Raw genomic sequence first — 25,987 nt, 5'->3', positions numbered from 1 at the left:
CAAACCTTCAAATATTTGGGTGTTCAAGTATATCATTCTATGTCAGACCTAAAAGAAGGTAACCTAGACAGGCTGCTTCGCTCCACCTGTGGTTCCTTGACATTTTGGAGCTCCTTGCCCTTATCGCCTATGGGCCGGATAGCAATAGTTAAAATGCTAATATTACCAAGATTCTTATAATATTTCTCTGCACTTCCGATATCTTTACCACGCTCGTTTTTCCACAAAGTACATTCCCTATTGACTGACCTGCTATGGGGCAGAGACAGATGCAGAGTAGCCCTAACCACCACACAATATCCACAAGAGGAGGGGGGTTTGGGCATGCCGAACTTGGAGCTATACTATGCAGCAACCCAACTTCAATGGGTCACTAAATGGCTCAACGAGCCGTCCAATACAGAGTCTGCAGCAATAGAGGCTTATATAACCCCAACAACGATACTGACATGGTTATTAACAGGGCTCCCTCACCTACTACATAATACTCCCCTGCTAGATTCGGCTAGACACTGCTGGAAGAGATACATACAAGGTAAAAGGCAGCCCCTCCCCTACTCTCCCCTAATCCCAGTACTACAGCTGCCGGGCATTCACGCACTATCCTTTCATCATGATGTACGGGCGGTTAATACTCTGAACACAGGAGACCTATATAAGGACTCCAGAGCAATCAAGTTTACAGAACTGGTGGCTACGGAGATAATGCAGCCACGTGCCTTTTTGACATTCAATGCCATAACTAATCTCCTACGTAACATATGGGGCTGCGGATATAATGAGCCAAACGAATCCCTCATACTTACTACAATACTCTCAATGGGGGAAGCAAAACGCGTCGTTACCAAATTATATAAAATACTCCTAACAAGTAGCTGCAAAGCTCTAACCCAATGTCAAGCATCGCTGGGATTCTGCCCTTTCTGCACTAATTGCACAAAAAACCTGGGACACAGCCCTCACATCGATCAAGTCCGTATCTCGCAACTTCAGACTAAGATATACGCAATTTAATTACGTGCATCATGCATATCTTTCCCCTGCCCGTATTCATAAAATATACCCAGGAGCTAACTCCATATGTCCAAGATGCGCTACCCCAGCAGCAACTTTTTACCATATGGTTTGGGAATGTCATACGATCAACTCTGGCTGGAACCAAATAGTTGCTACAACTGCAGACCTGATAGACCAGCCGCTTACCCCTACTCCGGAATCCTGCCTGCTTAATATACGACACTGCACAAAAAACTATAAACACACTCACAAGTTTGTAGACTTAGCATTCGTGACATATAAACGCCTGATAGCTACACATTGGAAGGCCCCAAATGCCCCTCGCTACTCTCTCTGGCTTCGAGACCTACACGACTACACATTGGCGGAATCTCAAACCCTGAGGCAACTACAACACAGAGGCCAGATACAGAGCGAGACTGAAAGCTGGGACCTCTTTGTAGCCAGAATTGAATCCAGAGATGACAAATACCCACCATGAGTCAGCCCCTTCAAAATTCTTAAGATACGCTATTACTAAAATTATTCATAAGAATTGAGTTTGCCCTAAAAACCCCAAGATATTGTACCACTGGGCCTTGCCCATATTATACCTACTCATCAGCCGCTCCATGATACTGCTATACCCTCATACCAAAGCGCATATACGGAAATGTAGCCCTTTAGAGCCTGTACAATTATATGCTTCAACTATAATAATTGACGCCAACATATATATTTAAGAATAACATATTTCCATGTCAAGTGTTACTAGTTATATAATGTTTAAGGAAAGCCAGTACACTAAAATACAGCAGTGATGTGCAAAGAAATGTACAAACGCTCAGAAAAGCATTTGGAGAGTGGATGGGTGTTTTCCCACCAAATCATATGTAAAGTACTGATATTTTTGTGCCATGTTTTATATCAAGTTTAATAAACAGATTTAAAAAAAATATATATATATGCCTTGCACTACAGCCGGGAAGCAGAGACCTATCCTGGAACAATAGATGGCAGGCAGCACGCTGGGCAGAATCTGCTCTTGGTTTCTTGCATTAAACCCCCACTTGTTATGTTGACACAGTTATTGACAGTTTGGACGGGGACAGATGGGATGCCGTTCCTGGGAGGAGGAAGTTGGATTGTTGGGGTGTTTGTTTTGTTTCAATACTGTTTAGAACACTAGGGACATATCTGTTCAACTACATCCACTGAAACAAAAGGGCACCTTCTTGCGGGCGTCCAGAGATGGGGCACAGGGGCGAGATGACAAAGTTTCTTCACATAGAAACACTTCATGGGACATGACTTGGAATGTCAGGTGATTAAATAGCATAACTAAGAGATATAAGGTCCACTCTCAACTTAAGAGGCAGGGGATACATATTGCCGTCACCCAGGAAACACATCTTACAGGCCCTGAGGTCAAAGCTATAGCCAAAAGATGGCGTGGACAGCTATATGCTCTGACCTATTCGGCATACGCCAGCGGGGTCCTCCTGTGGATTACGCCAGAGGGGTCCTCCTGTGGATTTGGCCAGGGGTTTCTTTAAAAAAAACAAATTAAATAATAGACAAAGAGGGCTGCTGTGTCCTGGTATCTGGGAGATTAGAAGGAAGAGATATTACTATAGGGGGGATCTACGCACCCAATCAGGAGCAGAGCTCCTTCCTGACATCACTATTGCCACAACTCACACAGGCAAATATCATTGGCTGCGTTTTTAATTGTGTCTCCAAAATGGAGCTTGATAGATCACACTCCCCGTTACAGGGTTCCTCCACACTGGTCGGCCAAGGCATTCACAGACTGGCAACAACACTGGGGCTTCACGGATTGATGGAGACACTTATACCTCAAAGAGCGGGACTACTCCTTTTATTTGAGCATGCACGACCTGCATGTCCGACTTGACTTCTTCTGGGCATCACCTGAAGTTAACAGTATGGCCCTAGCGGCAGACCATAACCCTTTATTGCTCACACTAGCTTGGCACAGGAGGCGTCCCCGCATACCGGACTGGCGACAAAGAGTGGAAGCGCTTGAAGGTGGCGCCTTCCAACAGTCGATTGGCGACACAATTAGATCTTACTTTGAGCACAATCGGGGAACTACATCGTCCTGTGCAATCAAATGGGAGGCATTCAAGACAGTCATCAGAGGCCAGTGCATGGCAGGGGTGACGGTGGTCAAAAAGAAGCTGGAGAGAGAGAGAGAGATTAGGGGAAAATGAAGAAAAACTCAGAGAACTGGAACGGAAGAGACCTGGCGCCCTGGAAATGTCCCTGCTGATTACAGAGGCTAAGGAAAAGGTTGCAGTAGTGATAGAAAGATTACAATGTTTTGAGTATAAAAACTATATGACCTGACGACACACAGAGGGGGACAAAGCAGGTTCTATTAGCCTGGCTCTCTGCCCCACCCCGACAACACTCTTTAATGATGGAGATTAAGGACGACAGAGGGGTCCGGCTGTTTAGGCAGGGGGAAATCAATGACAGATCTGCTAACTATTATTCCTCACTATATACTTCCCCAGGGGAGGACATACCCCCCCACCCAATTGCGGAGCTTGGAGGAACTTCAGCTCTCCCAACTGGGGGAGGCATCTCATCGGGCGTTGGAGGAAGTAATTTCCTCACAACAGATGTGCATTTGTACTGCTCCTTGTCCATGTTAAACATGGAATATAAAATACTGAGTTGGATCCTGGCCACGCATCTTCTGCCCCACATGCCCACGCTGATCCACCTGGCCCAGTCGGGAATATCGAGACTTGCGGAGCACAACATCTCCAAAATGGGGGTTCTGTTTAGCAACGGGGAACTGCCACCTTTTGAAACTCTAGTAGAACAATTCGAGGTCCCCTCAGGGCTGTATCTTTTACACAGATCACTGATACCCCTTATACAACGTCATTGGAAACAGGGGCAGTCAGAACCACCCACACACACTGGATGTCAGGCTATTTGCACGATTAACGGAAAGTGGAAAACCGTATCTATCTTATATAAAGCATTAAGGAAGGACATGCTACTCCCGTTGGATACTCTACGTTTAGCATGGGAGGCGGACATAGAGGCACCCATAGATGAACAACAGTGGTCCAGAATTTCAGCACATAGATATACAGTATCTAGAACTGCTTGCTTCAAGCTGTTTAATTTTTACATATTCCATAGGGCATCCCTCACGCATAAAGAATTAGCCAAGATATTTGAAAATGTGGATAGTCGGTGTCCCGGCTGCATGAAACAGGAAGCAGGCCTCACACATATGGCTGTGGGGGTGCTCAAAGATTAGGCATTATTGGCAGGGAGTGTTCCAAAACATTGTTGAGGTAACAGAACGGAGGTTGCCTGTCTCCCCACTGACGGCCCTCCTGGGAGGATTACCCCCGCCCTGGTGTTAAAAATATCACAAATAAATATATTGACCTGGCACTGATATTAGCAAAGAGAGAAAACACACTAAACTGGAAGGACCCAAGGGGATCACACTTAAATAGATGGAGGGATACACTAATAAGATGGGCTGAAGTAGAGGGACAGGCCTTACACCTGGAGGCAGCAAGGGGCTGCAGCCCAACAGAGACTGCAAGAAAATGGGACCATTACCTAGACTGTTTGAAAGAGCCACACACCAGAGTGTGGAACCTAACCTCATCTTCTAGTGAGTCCGACCACGAAGAAGAGCACAGACAGAATCGAACTTGGGGAACATTGCATCTGAACCCACACTGTCCACACAGGAAGTCCCGAAAGAGTTATCCTGGGGGATACAGGATGGAGAGCAGATACAGAAAGGGGGGGAGTAGGGGAGGCAGAACTAACAAGATGTTGTTTGTGTCTGTTTTTGTTACAAAAACCAATAAAACAAAATGGAAAAAAAAAAAAAATCAAAGATATAATTTCTGATGTTGCAGTAATGTTATCAATGTAATCAATGACATTTCATGAGTGTTGTAATATGGGAGGTAATTAGCGGTGCACGGCAGTGGCGCAAGTTATAATTACTTTACGGCACCAGTTATAGTTACTTGAGATAACTAAAACTGGTGAATTTCAGAGGTTTTGTTACTTTAAAATGTTCTCTTATAACAGCCATTTCCACCTAACTATATTGTTCCACTAACCTTCTTCTTTTCAGTGCATTGCTAAGGTTTTATTTTACTGCAAAGTAAAATATTATTTTATTTCTGAACTATAACGTCACTTTAACCTTTGTTTTGTTCAGTGAATGTCTCTGTTTTCTTAATATAAATTCACTTTATTAAAGTGGTAATACGTAGGTAAAATTAATTATATTTTTCTATAGATGTTTAAAAAAGTTATGGTGGAAGTACTGCAGTACTTAAAAAGCAAATATGTAAACAAATAAAAACAATAACAATAACAAATAAAAACATACTACAGTACACTATATTTCAGTGTATTTTCAATTTTGATATATCAAATTCTTTCCCAAAAAGTATATGGAGTACTGTGGTAGTATTTAAATGTTATTACTACTGCAGTGCTCTGAAAACCTTTTTAAAAATTCATACAAAAATTTAAATACATTTCCCTGCCTATTACCACTTTAATAAAGTGATAATAGCCATTATAATAGACTGAATTACTGCATATTATCTGAAAATAAAAATATTTTTACAGATGCTGCACTGAGAATTGACAAAATAGACGAGCGACAAAGCATTATATTCAATACATATTTCTTTAAAAAACTGTAATAAACCATTGTCGTGAAAAACACATTATTTCCCTCTCATTTTGTTGTTTTTTTATGTTACATGAAGCCATCCACAGGGGAAGGTGAGGGAGGGATAATGTTAGCTTCCGTGTCTTTAATGAAAATCAGATTCTCTTAGCATGTAATTGTGAAAATTGCCATTTCATTACAAGACCGGAGACCACCATTATGCATGTTAGTAGCGCTCTCTGGTACCATATTAGACATGTGTTCAATAGGTTTACAATAATGTTTAGCAAATGTGGAGGCATTTAACAAATGACCTGCTTTCATAATGTCCTCCAATCTACCACCTCTTCAGAGGGTTTGACTAGCCAAAGGCACATCTCCCGGAATGTGCCACAAATTTATTTAGTTCAATGTCTGCTTTGTTTATAGCACACTTCACCCACCTGGCAATCGTTCCTGCTGTCACTGCTTTGAAAGGTTTTACAAAAGAATTCAATAACTGTTTTACACCATCAGGGTGAAATTCCTTCTTACAGTAATCATATTCTCTCGTGCAATCTACAACACACAATGTCTTGCATGAATTATATCTAGGATGAAATATGGTATCAGACATGGTGTTAGTTCTTTTAGTAATTTCAAATTTAACTCCAAATGGGTTGTTAAGTCTGGTACTTTCCTCTAATGCCTTAACATCAGAAACCCTATGACAAAAGATCAGTCAAAGTAGTGAAACAAGCTTCATAGTAAGTCTTTTTGGTTCAAAGTACTGATTACCCAGCAAAGTGGAAACCGAATTGAGAGTAAAATTAACATCCATTAGATTCTGATATCTAGGTCTAGGTGGTCTTCTCAACCTAATGCTCTTAAGTACTGGCCATAATAATGATTTTTCCAATGCTCCTGCATTAATCAAACCATGGCACGCAGATATTGCAGAACTGTAATAGTCCTATAACTTAAACCCTTTTTGTACCGTTCTACTAGGAAATTAACAATACTCAACTACAGTGACCTCCACGGGATCCTAGTTCCTTTCCATGCACCAGCGTACCCAGGATCTTCAAATCCCTCTATGCCTGTACCAGGTTCCCAGGGGCCCAGGATTCCTGTAGGAGCTCTTCCTGAAAGGCCTGACATCTCTGAAGATCGCTGGACACTTTCCATGCAAGAAGGTTCAAAGTCCATGTCTGGACCAGAGGATGTTCCTCTCTATTTATGTCACCCAGAAGCCCTTTCGAAGCTAGAATAAAAAATGGAACATCCCAAGCTAGTTCCAGGGTCATTGAGAACCATGCCTGTGAGGTCTAAAACTGAGTTATCAGAACAAGGGAGCTTCTCTCTTCCCTCTTTTTCAGGAGGACACTCTGAATCTTTGCAAAATGAGGGAACACATATACATTTGCTTCTTTCCAATTGCAGAGAAAAGTGTTCACCGCTAGAGCTCCCAGGTCTGGCATCCAAATGTAGTACTTCTTTGGTTGAAACATCGGTCTACTTGCAAATAAATCTATTTCAAGTGGACCCTAGCCTTGGACTAGTCCCCTGAAGCACTCCACATTCAACTTCCAATTGCTGTAGTCCCCCGGAAACCTTGAGTTTCAGTCCGCAGAAACATTTGCCTTACCAGGTAAATACTCTTCCCTCAAGCTGATTTTGTCCTCTAGACAATAAAACCAAAGCTTCTTGGCTAAATCGGCCAGATCTTGCGATCTAGTACCTCCTAAACAATTTATAAATGCTATTGCAGAAACACCGTCCATTTTTAAACAAGCTGCCCTGCCTTGTAAGTAATGACTGAAACTCATTATGGTATGAAAACTTGCTGTCAATTCCAAAAGGTTTATATGATGTAACTTCTCTGTGTGTGACCACAATCCATCAGTTTCCTGTACACCCAAGAATGAACCCAAACGTGATCTAAAGATACTCTGTCTTCATACCATACACCTCCTCGAAGAGCTCTCACTTTTATCCTCTGCAGGGCATGATAGTGTAAAGGGCCTGGAAATATAGCCTGAACAGAAGAAGACAAGAAACCTAAAAGTGTAACTAGTTCCCTCAGTGTAAGAGAATCTTGTTTGAAGACGTGTCTTATCGCCCTCTGAATCTTAGGTATCTTCTTTAGATGAAGGAGTAGAACCATATTCATCATATTTATTGTGAAACCTAGGCATTCTAGTGAGCAAGAGGGGGGTAAGAATTGACTTTTTCTTGTATACTATAAAACCCAAACTTTCCAAAATAGACATGACTATATTCAAGTCTTTCAGAATTTGTGACTGGCACTGAGACATGATTAGGATGTTGTCTACATAAACCATTCATTCAGACTCCCCGCTCTCTGAGATAGGAAGATACTACCCTCATTATCTTGGTGAAACACCAAGGTGCAGAGGAAAGGCCGAAAGGGAGTCAACGGAATTGGTAAAAGAATTGAAGGTAAGGTTAATATTTGTTGGCCATGGGAATAGTAAAGTAGGCGTCCTTCAGATACAACTTTACTAGCCTTCAACACCAAGGGCCAGATGTATCATTTTTCGAAATAGCGATTACCTGCAAAACTCAATTATGTAATCACTATTTGAATGTATGAAAATCCAGGAGTTTAATTTAGCGATTCCCAATGGCTCGCTAATCGACCTAGCTCATTAATATTCATCAGGTAGATCACAATTTACGACCCATTGTAAATGGCTATAATCACAGGGATGGTGGCCTGCCGGGCTCAGCAGACCAACATGTCTGTGATTGCTTTTAAATAAAACAATCCTTTTTTTTTTTGATGCAGCCCGTTTTCCTTAAAGGAAAATGGGATGTGTTTAACAAAGAAAAATGAAAAGTGGCACCACTGTCTGCTCTTAAAATCTTTTTTTGCGATGCATGAACGGTGCAATGCCAACTGGTCCTGGCGCAGTCTGAACTACGTCAAATATCTCTTGATGAGGCCAAACAATGCTGGCAGGCATTGACTAGCAGAGAGTACAAGATGGGCGATAAGTCAGGTAAACTGCCCTACTGGTTGGCAACACATGGGGCAGTTGCCAGAGTGGTGCCTGCTATAAGAGATGGAGAGGGGAACACCCAAGTTGAGTTAGACGCAATTGCTCAAGACTTCGCAGCTTATTACCAAGAACTGTATTCCAAGGATCCCCTCCTGCGCCTGGTGGAGAAGGATTCTCTGGTCTGGGACCTCCAGGTACCAACAATCTCATATACCCTTGCCCAGGACCTGGACCGGCCGCTAACAGCGGAAGAGGTGGATGCCGCCATCTTAGAGCTTAATGGGGGTAGAACTGCGGGGCCTGGCGGCTACCCAATCAAGTATTACAAAAAGTTCTGCTGATCGTTGGTATCTTATCTCCTGAATCTTTACGATGCGTCCCAGGCAACGGGGGCTTTTCCCCCTGAACTTGATTGCGCCACAACTGTGGTCCTACCCATGGAGGGGCAGGTTCAAGACCAGTGTGCGTCATAGCAGACAATCCCCCTTATCAACGCTGATATGAAGGTATACGCTAAGGCGTTGGCTCTGCGTCTCACGAATACGGTGCCCCATGTCATTCATCCGGACCATTGTGGCATCATGGCCGGCAGGAGCACGCGTCACTGTATCCGGCAAGTTTGAGTGGCCTTATCCCATGAGTCCTGCGGCAGTAGCCCCCTGGCCCTTTGCCTCATAGATGTTTGTAAAGCATTCAATACAGTCTCTTGGGAATACATGGAGGTCATCCTGGCGTGCATGGGGTTGGGACCCTTGTTCCGCCGGAAGATCCGTCTCCTGTATCAACACCCCACGGCCCAGGTTCAGGTGAATGGGGTGCTCTCCCAGACATTTCCAATTCGTCGGGAAACGCAGCATGGTTGCCCCCTGTCCCCACTGCTCTTCGCATTGGCGATTCAGTCTCTGGCGTGTTTGCACTGCGGAACGATCCCCTGATGTGCAGCTGGAGATGAGGAGAGGGAATCGTGGACAGAGTGGCACTGTATGAGGGCGATGTGCTGGTGTTTCTTAGTGATCCACCTGCATCAGGACCCAGATGCGTGGAAATGCTGGAACGATTTGGGGAGGTGTCTGGGCTCTGTGTCAATGCCTGAAAGTCTGCCTTGGTGGAGGTCGGGGGATGCAGAGGATCGATTGTGTTGCCCCCAGGTCCCCGTGCAGAGTAACGTATTTAAATACCTGGGAGTCCACGTTTCCCTTCTGCCTAACTTAGCGTGGGTGCTAAACTTTGGGAACTTTTTGGCCCGTCTGGACAGGGACCTGCAGCATTGGAAAGATCTCCCTCTCAACCCCTTGGGGTGCACTGCCCTCCTTAAAATGATGTGGCTACCTCGATACCTGTACGCTCTTGAGAACTACCCTTACCAAATACCAAAGGTGTGGTTCCGCACTGTCACATCTAAATTTTACCAATTTAATTTGGAACGGAGGGCGGCACAAGGTGGCTTTTCATACCGTGCGGAAGTCCCCATATGAAGGGGGCGTGGGTGTCCCAGATTGATATACTTACTATTTAGCTGCCTAGGTGGTGCCCATAAATGATTGGTTTACGGGGATTGGGATGACCCGGCGTATTGACTTGAGATCTGGGAGGCGGGCTTTGGAGGCCTATTGGATATGCGTTATGACAGCAGGGTTTCTGTCCAGACTGCGTCTTGCAACCAAGTGGCGGTCAATTGTTGGATGCGGCCCTGAAACTTATAAAATGGGACCAACGTCTTACTCGAATGACCCCACTGTGACACGGAGACTGGCTGTATCAACTCACTGCACAAAAGGGCTTTCAACAGTGGGACTTAATAGGGGTTACATACTTAGGTGATGTATATATAGGAGATAATCTTATGTCATTCCAGGACATGAGAGAACACTATGGGCTGCAACAGACGCAGTTCTTCCGATATCTGCAGCTGTGCCACACCCTGGGTGCCCATGTTTCAACACACACCCAGCTCCCAGACTACAACCTGCTTGAGGCCAAATTGTTAACTGGCAGCCTAGGGAAGAAAGCAGTGTCACAAATTTACAAATCGCTGCTCACAAATGCCACGGATGGGTTAGACCATCAACGCCAAAGATGGGCACACTGGGTGGGGGAATTAGACGAGGACGATTGGTGGGAGGCATCATTGGTCCCCGTGAGTTAGCCATATCGGCTAGGCTGCGAATGGTGCAGTTCAACTACCTCCACACATCTTATCTGTCCCCCTCAATAATGTCGAGGACAGGGGCTGAGCGGGGGCGGCATGTGTTAAGTGTGGTCTCCTGGGGGGGGGGGGAGATTCCCTCCATATGACTTGGAATTGTCCCCGAATACGACCCTTTTGGGAGGGGGTTGGTAAGGAACAGGTGGAAGTCCTGGGGCATCCTATAGATTTAAGCTCCAAGGTTGCACTGCTGGGGCTTTTGGAAGAATTAGGGGGCACAAGGGCCGACTGGACATTTGTAGGTGTTGCATGCCTGATTGCCAAGAGAGATATTGCTCGGGATGGAAGCTTCCCGGGGCTCCTTTGCTGGCGGGATGGAGGGTGGGGGTGGATTGGTGTGCATGTCAGGAAAAAACAATCTATGAGGCTCGAGGGTGTCTGGAAAAACATGACAAAATATGGGGGAAATGGTGGGCCTTCATGGTGTTTTGTTGTAATGTACTGCCAAGCGCTGGTTGTCCAGCAACGGACTGTGTCCTATGCCTTGTACTCACATTATTGTAGCTGTTGGAGCTTAATTGTGTTTGCACTGTTTTCATACTTACTGAAAATAATAAAAACGTGGTTCTCAAAAAAAATGTTTTTGCATGCATTCACAAAGGGAAAGGGGGTCCCTTGGGGACCTCTTCGGTTGGCAAATGGGTTAACACCTACTTGAAGTAGGTTGTAAAATGCAAATGTTTTACAACCGCATTTGGGTCACAAAACCTCTGCGATTCGGTATTACAAAGGTACGCCCTTGCCACGTCCCTTACCGATATCGAATTGGTAGGTAGTCGAAATTCCAATTTGCGATTTGCTAACAAGTTACCGAAGCACAAATTGGAATTCATACATACCAAAATGCATTTTTGCGGTGGCAAACAGCCCATTGGGCTGTTTGCCATTGCAAAAATGCATGATACATCTGGCCCTAAATCCCTTCCATTTTGAAGTGCATGTACACCTAGAAGCGGTTTAAGTCCCTTAGGTTTATTACCGGTCTCCAACCTTTGTCTTTCTCTCCACTAGGAAAAGGTTACCTACAAAGACTTTCTTGTCTTTCTTTACTTCTGTAATTGCCCCTTTTGCTAACATGGGTTACATTTCTTTCTCTACAATTTCTCGCTGATTCATCCTCTGGGTTAATTCTCTTGGAATGACAGATTAAAAGGGTTTTTCTAAGAAATCTATTCTGAAACCCTCAACTGTTTGTAGGACCCAAGGATCTTGAGTCATAGACTCTCAAACGCGAGAAAAGAGTTTGAGTAGACCCCTACTCTTCCCTGGGAAGAAGAAAATTGAGATATTATTGTACTCACCCTAAAAATCAGATGAACTTTGCCCACGAAACCTGCTTCCTTTAGTCGCCCTCTCTGGGGTAGAAGCTGGAAGGCGTTCTACCTTGGTAGCCTCTACTAAAGCCTCTTCTTTGTCTGAAGTTATTCAACTGGGACCTTTAGATATCCTGGCCAGTAGAGAGTCCCTTTCTACTGGGTCGTCCGAAAACTCCTTGGCTGAAAATTCTACGCATATTGGACTGGGCTTTATTGGGAGCAGTGAACGTAGCAACATATTTACCTAAAGTCCTTATAATATTTTCTCCAAAGAGTAGCCCCTTTGTGTTCTCTGAGGGCTCCTTTTCTGCTAAATCTCCCAGTTTGGGCCTAATTTTCAACATCTCTTTGCATTCAAGCAGGCATTGCTTTGCATCTCTCCGCATTCAAGCAGGCATTGGAATTTCCTAGGAGAACCATTACACACTGGCTCCAGCCTCAGAGAAGATTTAAATCTATATGAAAACCTTTAATATAACGTCTTCGGAAATGTTTATTATCCTGGCATGTGGTCCAACAACATCTAACAGGTGATCCTGACAAAGCTTTAGGGATCTCTCTAGTCCCTTTCTGGGATCTCTACCCAATTTGAAAAGGATTTAGGTTCACCGTAAGATAGACTTTTTCATGGATAACCAGTTTTGAGCATTTCGCCTTGAGTATATTGCATACTTCCTTTTCTAAGGGATTTCTGAACCATCTCTTGATAAAGTCGTTTACATGCTCAAGAGGCCACCACTCTGCACTCCTGGGAGTGCTTAATGTTGTTGGGAGATAACATTGCTTCCCCAGGTTTTTTTTAATGATGTTTTTAGAGCAAAAGGGGTCATTGAAGAGATCACCCCAATCAATATCCTCTTGATCAAAATCAAATACTTATTCATCATAGACATCTCCCTCATCAATCGAGTAGGTCGTTAAACTCAACATATTGAGTCTCCAATAGTTGCGTGCTGCTAGGGTCACCCAATCAATTGTGCCACCTCAGATACCTCTCTCTTCTATGCCACAAATGACACCACTCTTTTTGATGTGCTTTGACCTCCCTTCTTGTTTGCGGCACAATTGAGGTACTTTGACCTCTCAACAATTTAGTTGGTAAGGACCCTATCTGTAGGTGCTTGGCTTTTGCCCTCCTTTTAACCATCTTGTTTTCGGTATCATGCTCTGTCTCAGAGATCAAACCTCTCATTTTCTGACTCTCTATTAGAGCTCTTCCTACTCATCATTTGGGTAACAGTCTCACATACCCAGTGAAGCATCTCATGTTGTAAAAATGTTCTGACAATTTTCTCAATAAACCTCCCTTGATGAACATCAGGAGAATCTAGTCCTTGTTGAGACGTGGTGTGCGAAGTATTGCGCATTCACCAATAACTATCTCCCAAGCACAAATATATTTAATAAACATCTTCTTTAAATAATCAACTGATATAATTTTTTAACAAATATGCCTCTAAAATGCAATCAATATAAAGTAAGCGTGTTAATATGGGGAACAAATACAACCACAGCACTCAACAATGTACAGATTAAAAAAGTATAGGTGAAAGCTTGCGTGCAGCAGCTTTGTTAATAAATTGTTCGCATTTCTTCTTGGTGTTCCAGAAGGTCGTTTATTAGGATTAATTTTCGTAAATCCAGAAATACAGTCAAACAGGCACAGCCAACACGTGTTTCGTCACAACAGTGACTTCATCAAGGCTCAAATTGTAGTATAATGATGGAAAATCCAAAGAAGGCGAGTTACGGTGGCACCTGGGGAACTGTGTTGCTTTAAAAGGTGGAAAGAGGGAGTCCGATCCTGTGTGTCGATCCGCAGATAAATGTATATAGATGTGGTATCGTCCAAGAGTATAAGGCAAGTACATCACGGGCACGCAGAAGGTTGGAAGGACCTTCGTAAGTCCGATAGAAGGTGTACGGGAGCTCGTTGCTCACACACAGCTCAAACCAGGAAACTGACCCTGCGCTCTCACCCACCAAGTCAGATTACCCTACTGACACAAGTGACAAAAACTACTTTTGTGATTGTGGGGAGAAAACTTCTTCCATTAAATTGTGAATTAAATATATAAAGCATACACAATCACAAAATAATACATGGATACATTCTTTAATATAAAGATTGTAACATTAATACAAAAGCTTTTGATGTTTGAACTTGGAGGCTTATGCAGGAGCGCATTATAAATACTCTTTTTTTATTAAAAGACAGTGATACCTAATTGGAACTGGACAACTTAGCACATGTATTTCCTAAGAGAAGATGTTGTAGATACTCACACTTGTTATAAAATAAGAAATAGAGTAGAGCTTTATTTATGTTTGCTTATGAACCTTTTTTTTAGGCCTGAAGAAGCTGGGATTCCACAAAACATGTGTTGGCTACTTTAGTTCTAGGATTGGCAGCCACAATATTGAGAAATCAATCTATTGGGACTTCTATTGAACTATCTCTATATAGTGATCTTGATCTAATACCAGTTGATGTGAATCTATATTTAAAATGTGTTGGGTTCTTATTATTATGAAGAATGCATATGTCTATTTAACTGAGGATATTGTATGCTTGTATTGATTTTACAAACATTATATGAAAAGAATGTATCCCTATATTCTTTTGTGATCATGTAAGCTTTATATATTTGATTTACTATTTAAAAGAATATTTTCTCCCCACGATCCCAAAAGTAAATATTTTTTTAGCAAGTTTTAGAGTCCTTTGAGTAATTCGAAAATCATGTTTATTTTGATATGTTTTGGCTAACATCATTAGGCTAGAATTAAAATAACTAGTCTCAAGTTAACATTACTAGGCCTCAAGTTGCTCACACTAACATCGATTTTAAAGCTGCTGAAGATGGATGCACAATTCATTGTTGTGTGAAAGAAGTTTCCGATGCAAATGTTTCTTTTTTGTATTTTTCCTTTACAGAAAATAGCATTTTGTGGTGGTGTTTATTTTGCTGGGTTCAAATCTATTGATTTTTTGAGACCACATGGCTCCTGCATCTCAACCCTTCTAACATTTTAAGTTTAGGGTGACACTAGTAAATCAAAAAAAGATAGGACATGTTCAGTATTGTCCAACAACATGGCAACTGCTCAGTCTTCAACATCCCATGGTAAGGTAGTTACAAATTAGAATCTCAACACAATTATCATTGATGCATCATTATAATTGGACAATAGACTTCCAACTGTAAAATTAAACATAAGTTTGCCACATTACTTACTGATCTCTTAAAGCTCTTTTTTGGAAGCTAGATGTTACTTTAATCTACATTGTAATACATAAAATATAATACACCTATATAGCAAAAAAGCTTGGGAAATCCATGGGCACCCACTCTGGATAACCCAGGCAAACCTTATGCCTATAAGTACTAACATTTTAGAAACTGATGAACTTGGTGCACGCTTTCACCAAAGCTACGCTCAAACTCTCAAACTGTCTAAGCTTCTCCATAAGGAATGCGCTTGCATGATTTTCAAAAACTTAATCATATAACTTCTTATTTCAGATAGCTTATCACACACAATGGAAAACTACCTGCACAATCAAACCCTACTTCTAGGCTCACCCTCCTTCGTAACTTAAGTTTCCCACTTCTCCCTTGCCACATCTTTTCCTTGGCTTACACATAATGCTGTTACCTTTGAATTATTCAAAATAAACTAAGGGCCTAAATGTACAAAACACTTCAGCAGTCACAAATCAAGCGAATTGCTAGGTTTGGGGATCAAAACAGCTCAACAGTTTTTGCCTATGTGCTAAACCCATTTTAGGAGCTGTTAGAAATGGGGTCTCTAGTTGACAGACGGTTGGCACCCTGTCCAAGTAGGGACCCTCACTTTAGTCAGGATAAGGGAGAATCCTGATCAGATAACCCCTGTGTACCCCCTTGGTAGCTTGGCAGGAGCAGTCAGGCTTACCTCAGAAGTAATGTGTAAAGCATTTGCACACAACACACAGTAATACAGTGAAAACACTGCAAAAGGACACCACACCAGTTTAATAGCCAATATTTATCTGTGTAAACAAGATAAAAATGAGAAATATCCAACGTACAGTGCTAAAGATATGAATTTTGTAAGGTTTAACTTAAAAATACAGTTTCTTGAAGTCAATAGCTCCACCTGGGGCTAATATGGCGCTGTGATCAACAAAACCAACAGTTCAGGCCGGCCACGGCGTTGCGAGCCAGCTACAGTGTTGTGAAGACCTGCAAACAGTACCTTTGGATTTGCAGGGTGTCGTGATCTTCGCTGTGAGCTCTGGAGAGCTGCATCACAGTGTCCGTTCCGGAGTCGGTGCTGGGGTCATCGGGACCTTGAAGTCAGGAGAGCTGGTGAGGATGGCATTGGGGTTGCGGTGCGAAGTGGGACGTTGTGACGTGCAGTGCCCGCAGGTCACGGTGCAGGCAGCAGCTTTGTGGCGGTGTCCAGCTGCAGTGAGAACGGGCTGCGGTGTGAAGTGGGGCAGTGCAATGTGCTGTGTTACCAGGTCACGGTGCAGGCAGCGGCACTGTCGTTGCTGAAGCGCTGCCGTTGGTAGGCTCAAGTCGGCAGTGTGGTGCAGGATGGGGTTGTGCTGTGTCCACCGGTCACGGTGCGTAGAGGGATGTCTGTTGACGACACTTGAGTGGATGGTGTTGGCGTCAGTATACTGGGGATGCGGTGCGGGACGGTGCTTTGTGTTCCTCAGAAGCGGTGTTCACAGGCCACTGTGCAGGCAGCGGCGCCGGTGTCAGCAAGAGCATCGCCGTCCCAGGCTGCGGTGTGAGCAAGGCGATGCCGTAATGCAGGGCAGAAAGGTTCCTATGCAAGCAGCGGCTCAGTGAAGTCGTCCGATGATGGCGTCGGTGAGACCAGGGTCGTGGTGCGAAGGGGGGCAGTGCAGATCCGTGCGGCTTCATGGTGCAGGCCAGCGGTGTTGTTGACGGCGTTGCAGTGTCTTTTCTCCTTTAACAGCACAAAACACACAGTTCCCAGTGCTGCAGGAAGCTGAAACTGAAGTCTTTGATATCCCTGAGACTTCCAACAGAAGGCAAGCCCTTGGAGAACTTTCTCAAGCAGGATACACAGCAAATTCACCCTTGCTCTCTTTTCAGGTAGAAGCAGAAAGTGCAGGCTAATCCAGCAAAGCAACACAGCAAAGGGACAGTACTCCTCCTCCAGCTCTTCCGCTCTTCTCCTTGGCAGAGGTTACTCTTGATTCCAGAAAGAATCTAAAATTCTGGGGGTTTGGGTCCAATACTTATACTCCATTCTGCCTTTGAAGTTGGTAAACTTCAAAGGAAAGTCTCAGTTGTCTGCAAGATCCTTCCTTGTCCAGGCCAGGCCCCAGACACAAACCAGGGGATTGGAGACTGCATTGTGTGAGGGCAGGCACAGTCCTTTCAGGTGCAAGTGACCACTCCTCCCTCCACGCTAGCTCAGATGGCTCATCAGGATATGCAGGCTACATTCCAGTTACCTTTGTGTAACGGTCTAGAGGAGAGGTGTAAACAGCCCATTTGTCAAAGTGAACCAGACAGGGAATCCACAAACAGACAGAGTCAAGGGACGGTTTAAGAAAGAAAATGCCTACTCTCTAAAAGTGTCATTTTCAAACTAACAGTCTAAAAAACAACTTCACTAAAATATGTAATTTCAAATTGTGAGTTCAGAGACCCCAAACTCCACATTTCTATCTGCTCTCAAAGGGAATCTGCACTTTAAAGTTATTTAAAGGCAGCCCCCATGTTAACCTATCACATAGAGAGGCCTTGCAACAGTGAAGACTGAATGTAGCAGTATTTAACTGTTAGCACATGTAACACACATCAACACATGTCCCACCTTTACCCTTACATGTGGTAAAAATGAAGGTTTAGGCCTGGCAAGTGGGTACACTTGCCAAGTCGAATTGGAAATTTAAAATTGTACTCAAAGACACTGCAGTGGCAGGTTTGAGCCATGTTTACATGACTACTCGTGTCGGTGGCACAATCAGTGCTGCAGGCCCACTAGTTTGATTTACAGGCCCTTGGCACCTCTAGTATACTTCACTAGGGACGTACCAGTAAATCAAATATACCAATCATGGATAAACCAATCAACAGTACAATTTATTTAGGGAGCACTTGCATTTTAGCACTGATTAGCCGTGGTAAAGTGCACGGAGACAATAAACCAGCAAAAACAGAGTCCAGTACACCATACAAACAGGAGGTCAGAAGTCAAGAATACAGGGGAGACACTCCAAAAAGCTGCTAGGTCTAATAAGAGCTAGCAAAACATTACATCCTTCAAAACATAGATATAGAAATAGTTTACAAATCACTATTTTGAAGTGGCGTGTTGTGGGCATTCCTTCCAAACAGTGATTGAATATCATATGTATCAATCGCCTACAACCAGAATTCTGATTGTAATTTAATGAAAAGTTACTAAATAGGAAGACAGGGTTGTAACCGATCTGCAAAAGGGAAGATGTCCCCACTGGACTCATTCACCTTAGTGAATTAGGATAAACGTTTCAGGGGGAGTAGGCAATGGTAATTACCTTTTGTAGCTCGTCATCTCTGCCCATTTTCACCATTTACAGTGAATCACAATTTGAGATCTACCTAATGAATATTAATTAGGCTGTTCAGACTGTGACCCACTCTGATTCCTTAGTTTGAGCAGCAACCTATAAATACATGGATTGCCTCACAAAATAAGTTTCCGTTTGCAAAGAATGATCTCAAATTGTGAGTGCTTTTTGTGATCAAAAATGTAATACACTTGGCCCATGTATAGTACTTGCATGGCAAACCCTGTCAGAATATTTCATCTGTGATTCTCCTGCCCTCACCTCTTGCAGCTTCTGCCTGTTTTACATCTCAAGGTATCTTGTTGTGTCAAGATGTATCCTGGAATTCTTTGCTCTGACCTCACACTGGAATTTGAATGTCACATTTGCTTTTGTGCATACCCTTTTGTAAAACCACATTTCATATCATGAATGCCCCAACTTCAAACTACTTTTCACATTTTTCCTCCCATTTTGTAATTAGTTTCTGGGTACATTTATTTTTCTGTGTAAGCAGCACTCAACCACAGGGAAGTGGATCAAGCTACAGAAACTATGTAAAATAAAAAAGAAAAGATGCAAATTAAATAAAAAAACACTTCCTTGACACATCATTTAGTGAACATAAACATAGTTAAAAAACAAAATCAGATATTCAAACAACGAAAAGATAATATATGTCATTAATTATTAAAAGGCTTACTGTACCTGTCTGCTACATCCATCTGTGATTCAATCTTGTCCAGGCCCTTTATAATGTTGTCAAATTGTTCTCCCTGATGATGGAGAGCCCTTGCTGTGTCCTCCAATCTTTTCTCAGAGTCCGATACCAAATCAATCATCTGTTTCCCCTTGGTGCTCTGTGGGGAGGCTCCAGAGGGACATGCCCTCTGAGAGGACAGCAGCTCCTCCCTCCAAAAGTGCTCAATGACATTGAAGACCACATTCCTGTTAGGGTGGAGAGAGCTGAACCAGTGCTTGGCTAGTCCTTTTTCTAGGATGGTAATGGAGCTAAAAATGAAGGTGGAAGACTCCTTCTTGATCTCGCTGATGCTGGCTAGATGGAAACTCACCAGAATCTCGCCAGTCTTGTCAGCAGTAAACTTCAGGCACCTTGGTGTCAAGGATAGTCTGCCAGGGACCCATTGCTTCTCACTATTTAAGAAATAGGAGCAAGACCATGAGTGGATGTTGATCTCTCTATTCATCAGCACAGCGTCCTAGTTGATTTTCAAATAACGAAAAGGTGACAGCCTTTAACAGAAAAAAAGGAAAATGGTATATTATGAGGATTATTAATGTATTGACTGGAACTTGCACTCAGGTTTTTTCTTTGCTTTTGTTTTGCTAATCATTTCTATATACAAATAATACTCTGTTGTTACACATCTTACTGGTAAAACAGGGATGTCTTCTTGAGAGACAGCAACTTAGGATGAGCTGACAAACTGCAATTTGTTTTCATTGAAACAAATCACAAAACAAAAAATATATCACTACAACATCAATCCTGAATGGTCAGGCCCATAAATGAAATAAAATTAAATGTACATACAAATATGAAGCACACAAATTATTCATATCATTGCTCTCTCGAGTCTCTCTGTCGTTTCTAAGGTGCATAGTCCTGTAACGTAGTGACTAAACCAGTTAATGTGGACAACAGGCTCTATATCAGTAGTTCTTAACCTGTGGTCCAGGGACCGCTGTGGGTCTGCAAAGCCTACAAATGGCAAATACTTAAAAGAGTAAATAATGTTTACATATGAATATAATAAATGTATGCAAATAAAGAAGCAAATTAAAATGTTAAAATGTTTTGTAAATGTGAAAGAAGCTGAAATCGAAGGCCAAAATTTAAGTTAGTATTGTCAGGTTGATTTGAAGGACCCGTGCAAGCATCAAACAGAATATAGGAGGGATGATGGATGGTCTCCATTGAATTTAGAAAAGCTCCATCTTCTATTAACAGTTAAAATTCAGATTGTATTATATTTGTGAATTAAATGAATTAGTCCAACATTTGTTTATTTGTTTGAGTAATGCTTCTTTCTGTATTTTTGTGTATTGTTTTACGGTTAAAATAATAGAAAATGCTTAGGCCAGGGTTTTTAGCTTTCTGTTGTCACGTAGGCTCTCATTATCCTAATGAGACTAATGGATTTTGAGTGGCAAGATCGTTCGCAGTGTTGGGGACTAAGGGCCTGATTCTAACTTTGGAGGACGGTGTTAAACCGTCCCAAAAGTGGCGGATATACCACCTACCGTATTACGAGTCCATTATATCCTATGGAACTCGTAATACGGTAGGTGGTATATCCGCCACTTTTGGGACGGTTTAACACCGTCCTCCAAAGTTAGAATCAGGCCCTAAGTCTGACCCATGGTGAAAGACTCTTGTCACTCTAAATCCAGGTTTTGCTCCGGCTAGCTAGCAGTGTCTCATCTCTCCCAAGTGGAGGAGACAATTGGGCAGCCGAGCGCATGACATCTTAGCACTTCCCAGGGAAGTCTTGGTCACTCAGGTCACAATCGGTTCTCTCATACACAGTGCGGTCTCATATATAAAGGACAGATGCAGTTTAAGTTTTAAAGGTTGGTTTAATAAAACAACTGCATTTTAGATAGCAAAGCGTGAGCTGCAACAACCAGAACTACACAACATACTAGGATTAAAATAGTAACGATGAGAGTAAAGCACAAGAATAAAGCTATCATAGTGCCGCTAGATTATGTTCTCTCTGAGTTATATTTTGAGCACAGTCTGTGAAGCTCTAAGCCTGCCTTCCAGGTTCCCCCGGCAGGGCATCAACCCTCATACCTGAGCAAAGGCCTGTAATCTGCATCAGCATATGCAACGGGGCAGTCAGTATCTAGTTGTAGGTTCCTGGTAGGAATCTCCATCTTGACGTGTACTAGGACTAGGAAGTGTTTTTATAAATAACACGCAGATGTTCTAAGAAAATGTCCCTACGTAAGGATGTGTATTTTCTACGAATACTGGAGACTAAACTTCTACCACGTTTACCAACAATGTACCAGACTGTAGCCTTGACTGAAGCACAGGGCGATCAAGAATGCATTATTTGAGAACACAGTGTTGAACTAAGCTAAGCAGTGTGATAGAAGAAATTAAAACAAGACCGTAAAAACTGGTTATTGTAAAATAACAGTGTGAAGCTGAATAAAATGTATCTAAGGCAAAGTGCACAGCAGCCTAGTATGTTAAACTAACGTGCATGAAGCTATATTACAAATGGCTACACTACACCCTTCCCTTGTCGGTAGAAAGTGGTTTAAGCCAGAGCTAAAATGCCCTAAGCTAAAATATATTTAAATCCCTACTTAATTTTAACAAGTCAAGAGGACACACAAGCATACTATTTGGAAATTTAAAAAATTAGCATGCGGCCAAAAGCCGAATTCAAAGAAAATGTAAATTTAGGACAGTTCCAAATCAAGCATCAGTCATGGAAAGCAGGAGATTCTCCACCTCGGCAGATGACAAAACCGGTAAATCCACGCCAAAAAGTACCAAGGAGCAGGTGTGTTCCATAGCCCCAGTGTCAACCAAGGCAGCATCCCGTGCAGTGTCTATGAACGAGTCAATGGTAACTTCCTCCAGGAAGGGTAGCTCGTAATTAGCTTCTCTGAGCAAACAGAGCCGCAGCGCGCATGTCTGGTAATGAACCCTCAATGAGAACATCAACAGATCAGCATCAATCACTGTGGGGCGTTACTTTGAGAGACAAACTTCCAGTGCATGTTCAAAAGAGCACCAACGGCACCGAAACACGGGCTGCACACAATCCAAAACTGGTCTGAATGACAGAGACCAGTCGCACTCCAAATGTTCCAGGAGTGTTGCTCCAAAGTGCTGCATCATACGTTCACGACACAGCTGCGCTGATAATAAGTCGCCTCCTTTTTAGCCATTAGTTGTTGTTGTCGCGTTAAATTAAAGGAAAAAAATATTTCCCTGCCACTGATGTGCTGCCACGGAACGCGACCCACCTTCAATGTCTGAAGTGTCTAACCCAACTGCATAATGGACCTGGTCTGACTCTGTCCTTGATATAGAGAAGACATATCAGATCGTATAATGTCTATAGCAGAAGAAACAATGTTGTTAATTGTATATATCCGGTCGGACAAGGTGTGAATCCCATTATCCACAACAGCTAATGCCTTTTTCCGATTTTCCTGATCTATCTGCCTTAACCGGGCTGCAGCCTCTTGTTGTGACAGTTTCCATATTTCATTGTATACCTCATACAAGAAACGCTTCCTATGTGGTATCTTTGGGCCCGACAAAAAATCTTGTAAGCCAGTGTCGTTAGACAGGAGACTGAGATGTGTCTTAACCGCATCTAGTGAGGATGATTTTAGCCACTGTTGGCACAATTTTCCTACACTATATGTTGTAATTACTTCAGCACGTTCTGGTGATATATAGCGAGGGTCTGACCTACTCGTTCGGAAACCCCCCGAGGAGGTGACAAAACGTTGATGACACCCGTTGGTATCTATTGGCCACAATAACCACCCGCCTAGACATGTCAGTGAAGCATTAAACGTACCATTCTGGACCCACTCATTAAGCTCACTGAATGTTGCATTTGTGTATTTTTGCCAGTTATTAAATTTTGCAGGGGCAGATATACTGGGCATGGTTAACTCTCTAATCGTTGCTAAGCCCAAACAACTTGTCTGTTGTACTGTTTCTTCTAAAAAGATCATTTGAACGGAGATGAGACATGCTCTAAACTATGTTTCTCTACCCTTGGTCTGCCCATATTTTGTTCCCCAAACACTTTTCAAATCAACATTTTTTTACCAATATTCATAACCCTCAATTGATAACCGGGAAAAAAAGAGTCCGAATATATACATTTCGTATGGTCAATAACATCTGTTTATCCCTAGTCGGAGTTACCTTAAAATAATATGACTCAGCATTTTTTTTATGATGCCCAGAAAAATACGCACATTTTTCAAAATAAGTTTTTGAACTCCCTTGCGGGGGAGTTGGGTAATGTTCCCATTGTGTATAATCAAATAACGTTTTTGGACCGCTCGCTTTATGTATGAAGTGGTGCCCATAATAATTATAGCAAAACATGTCACCATAATTTTCTTTAATCTGGTAAACATCTGCATTTTCATAGACAGTAAAATACTGCAATTCTGTCATCATTGAATCAACTGTTTTCACATCCCAATCATCAGATACAATGCCTTGTATAACTATATCATTCATGGATTACTTTAACACATACAGTATTTAAATTATTTCAGTGGGGCCGTATATATCAAACATTACTTTATCCCACACAATCCCATATGGAATTGACACTGCAGAAATGTTCACAAAGGACAAGTCTCTTCAAACCTTATGTGATGAAAAATGTGGTTTCAATACCTCCTCCACCTGTTCAACCGCTGATCTCTCGGGAAGGAAATGACCACGTATTAACAGAAAAAAGGTAATGACAAACCCAATCCAAAGAAAAAATGCTACGACAGGCAATAAAAGCCACAGATTATTCCATGGAAAAATAAAAATACGTATCTTTAAGCCAATGTATCAGCTTACGTGGACCTGAGAGGTCAGCAGTTGAAGAGGCAAACGAGTCCGATAGACCATCGTTGTTGTCGGCAAAGTAACCAGAGGCAGTTAGTGGAAAAGGTGTTGCTGTAGTCAATGGAGGAGTTGGTGTTTCCCGCCATGGGACACTGTAGACAGCACCATCTGTTACGTTTGTAGTCATAGTGACTTGATCAAATGTTTCTAAGTTGCTCGTTGTTAGTGGAACCAATGCGAGATCATCATCATCCACCCTCCCCAAGCTCGGAGAGGCATCAGTGTTAGTATAGATAACTTGAAGCGGAACTTCTTCTCCAGTAGTGAGAGCGATTCGGGAACTACTGGACGTTCCTCTTGGTCGGCTGTGTAGAATCGGCCACATGTCGTAATTTGACATTGTCAATAGAAACAAAGCGATTTTCTTTGGCACCTGGCAACGGTGGTAGAATAACAGTTCTAGTTCTGTGTATCCCCAACACAGGGACTGGTGCTCGATAAGAGGGGCCAAATTCTTTTTTCACTGCGTCCTTTTCACGCACAAGATCCCCAACCCTGGGAATCCAGCCGGTAGATGTTACAGGCACATCCTTAATTCCTGTGGAGGCAGCACTTTTAGAAGAGTTATCTTCACGGAACTGCTGTGCTTCCTGTAAGACAGTGACACAATCATTTATGTCAAAAGGTGTTTCCGCCGCCTCCACACCAGGACCATCAAGATCCGGAACAAACATTTGTGTTCCGAATAGGCACTCATATGAAGTACAACCCCCCAGGGACCTTCTAGGCAGGTTATTTAGTGCTCTCTGAACTCCATACAGGTGGGTTAGCCAACTACGACCCGTACCTAAGACTCTTGCTGTTAAGGATTGCTTTAAACCGCGGTTTAATCACTCCACAACAGAATTTCCCTCTGGATGAAATGGAGACGAGTACTGGAGCTGGACCCCCAACGAAGCCATGGTGTCCCTGAATGCCCTTGAGGCAAAAGCAGGGCCCTGGTCCGAATGGAATGCCGCAACTGCATATGTACCCACAAAGACTCGCAAATCTTTAATAACAGTCCGAGCGTCAGCCGAGTGTTGTGGCCACACCCACACAAATCTGGAGCAAGAATCAACAGCGACTAGTATATATTTATATGCACTATCCAGTGTTAGTGGATCACAATGATCCAAGTACACACATTGTAATGGTCTATTTGAGATTAAGAGGGGTGTCTGCGGCGGGCGCTTAGCTGTGGAAACTTTAATTTGTTGACAGATGTCACAACAAAGGATATAATGCTTGGTCTCTTTATAGAGACCAGGCCACCAATAATGGGCCTGCAAGAGTGAAATTGTAGCAGCCATGCCAGCATGTGCAGATGCCACCCCCTCATGCGCTGCTTTAATCAATTGTGGTCTTACATCTTTATTGGGGATGTTGCGTACGCCTACACCTGGAATTGTAACTTCAGCGTTCAGCATACTTCCCATCAAGTATTGGTATTTATTAGGAAATCCTTTAGGATAAGGCGTACCATCAACCGTAGCTTTTATGGCAGCCATAATGTCTGTGTCTTGTTTGGAACTCGAACGAGTCACTGCAGCTACAGTGGCGACTGCCAA

General features: G+C 42.8%; 1 protein-coding gene across 2 annotated transcripts in view; it reads right to left on the bottom strand.

The window, feature by feature from the left end:
• SNAP47 (synaptosome associated protein 47) overlaps window positions 1-25,987 on the bottom strand; it is a 248,036-nt gene that overhangs the window by 142,272 nt on the left and 79,777 nt on the right. For both annotated transcript variants that reach the window (XM_069210977.1, XM_069210978.1), the window contains one exon: window positions 19,502-20,047. In XM_069210977.1, the coding sequence (XP_069067078.1) occupies window positions 19,502-20,001 (500 nt within the window). In that variant the 5' untranslated portion in view covers window positions 20,002-20,047. The remainder of the gene's footprint in view (window positions 1-19,501; window positions 20,048-25,987) is intronic.

Source organism: Pleurodeles waltl, chromosome 10, assembly GCF_031143425.1.
Source record: "Pleurodeles waltl isolate 20211129_DDA chromosome 10, aPleWal1.hap1.20221129, whole genome shotgun sequence".
Classification (NCBI taxonomy): Eukaryota; Metazoa; Chordata; class Amphibia; order Caudata; family Salamandridae; genus Pleurodeles; species Pleurodeles waltl.
The sequence above is the reverse complement of the archived record's forward strand: the minus strand, read 5'-3'. Positions and strand labels throughout refer to the sequence as shown.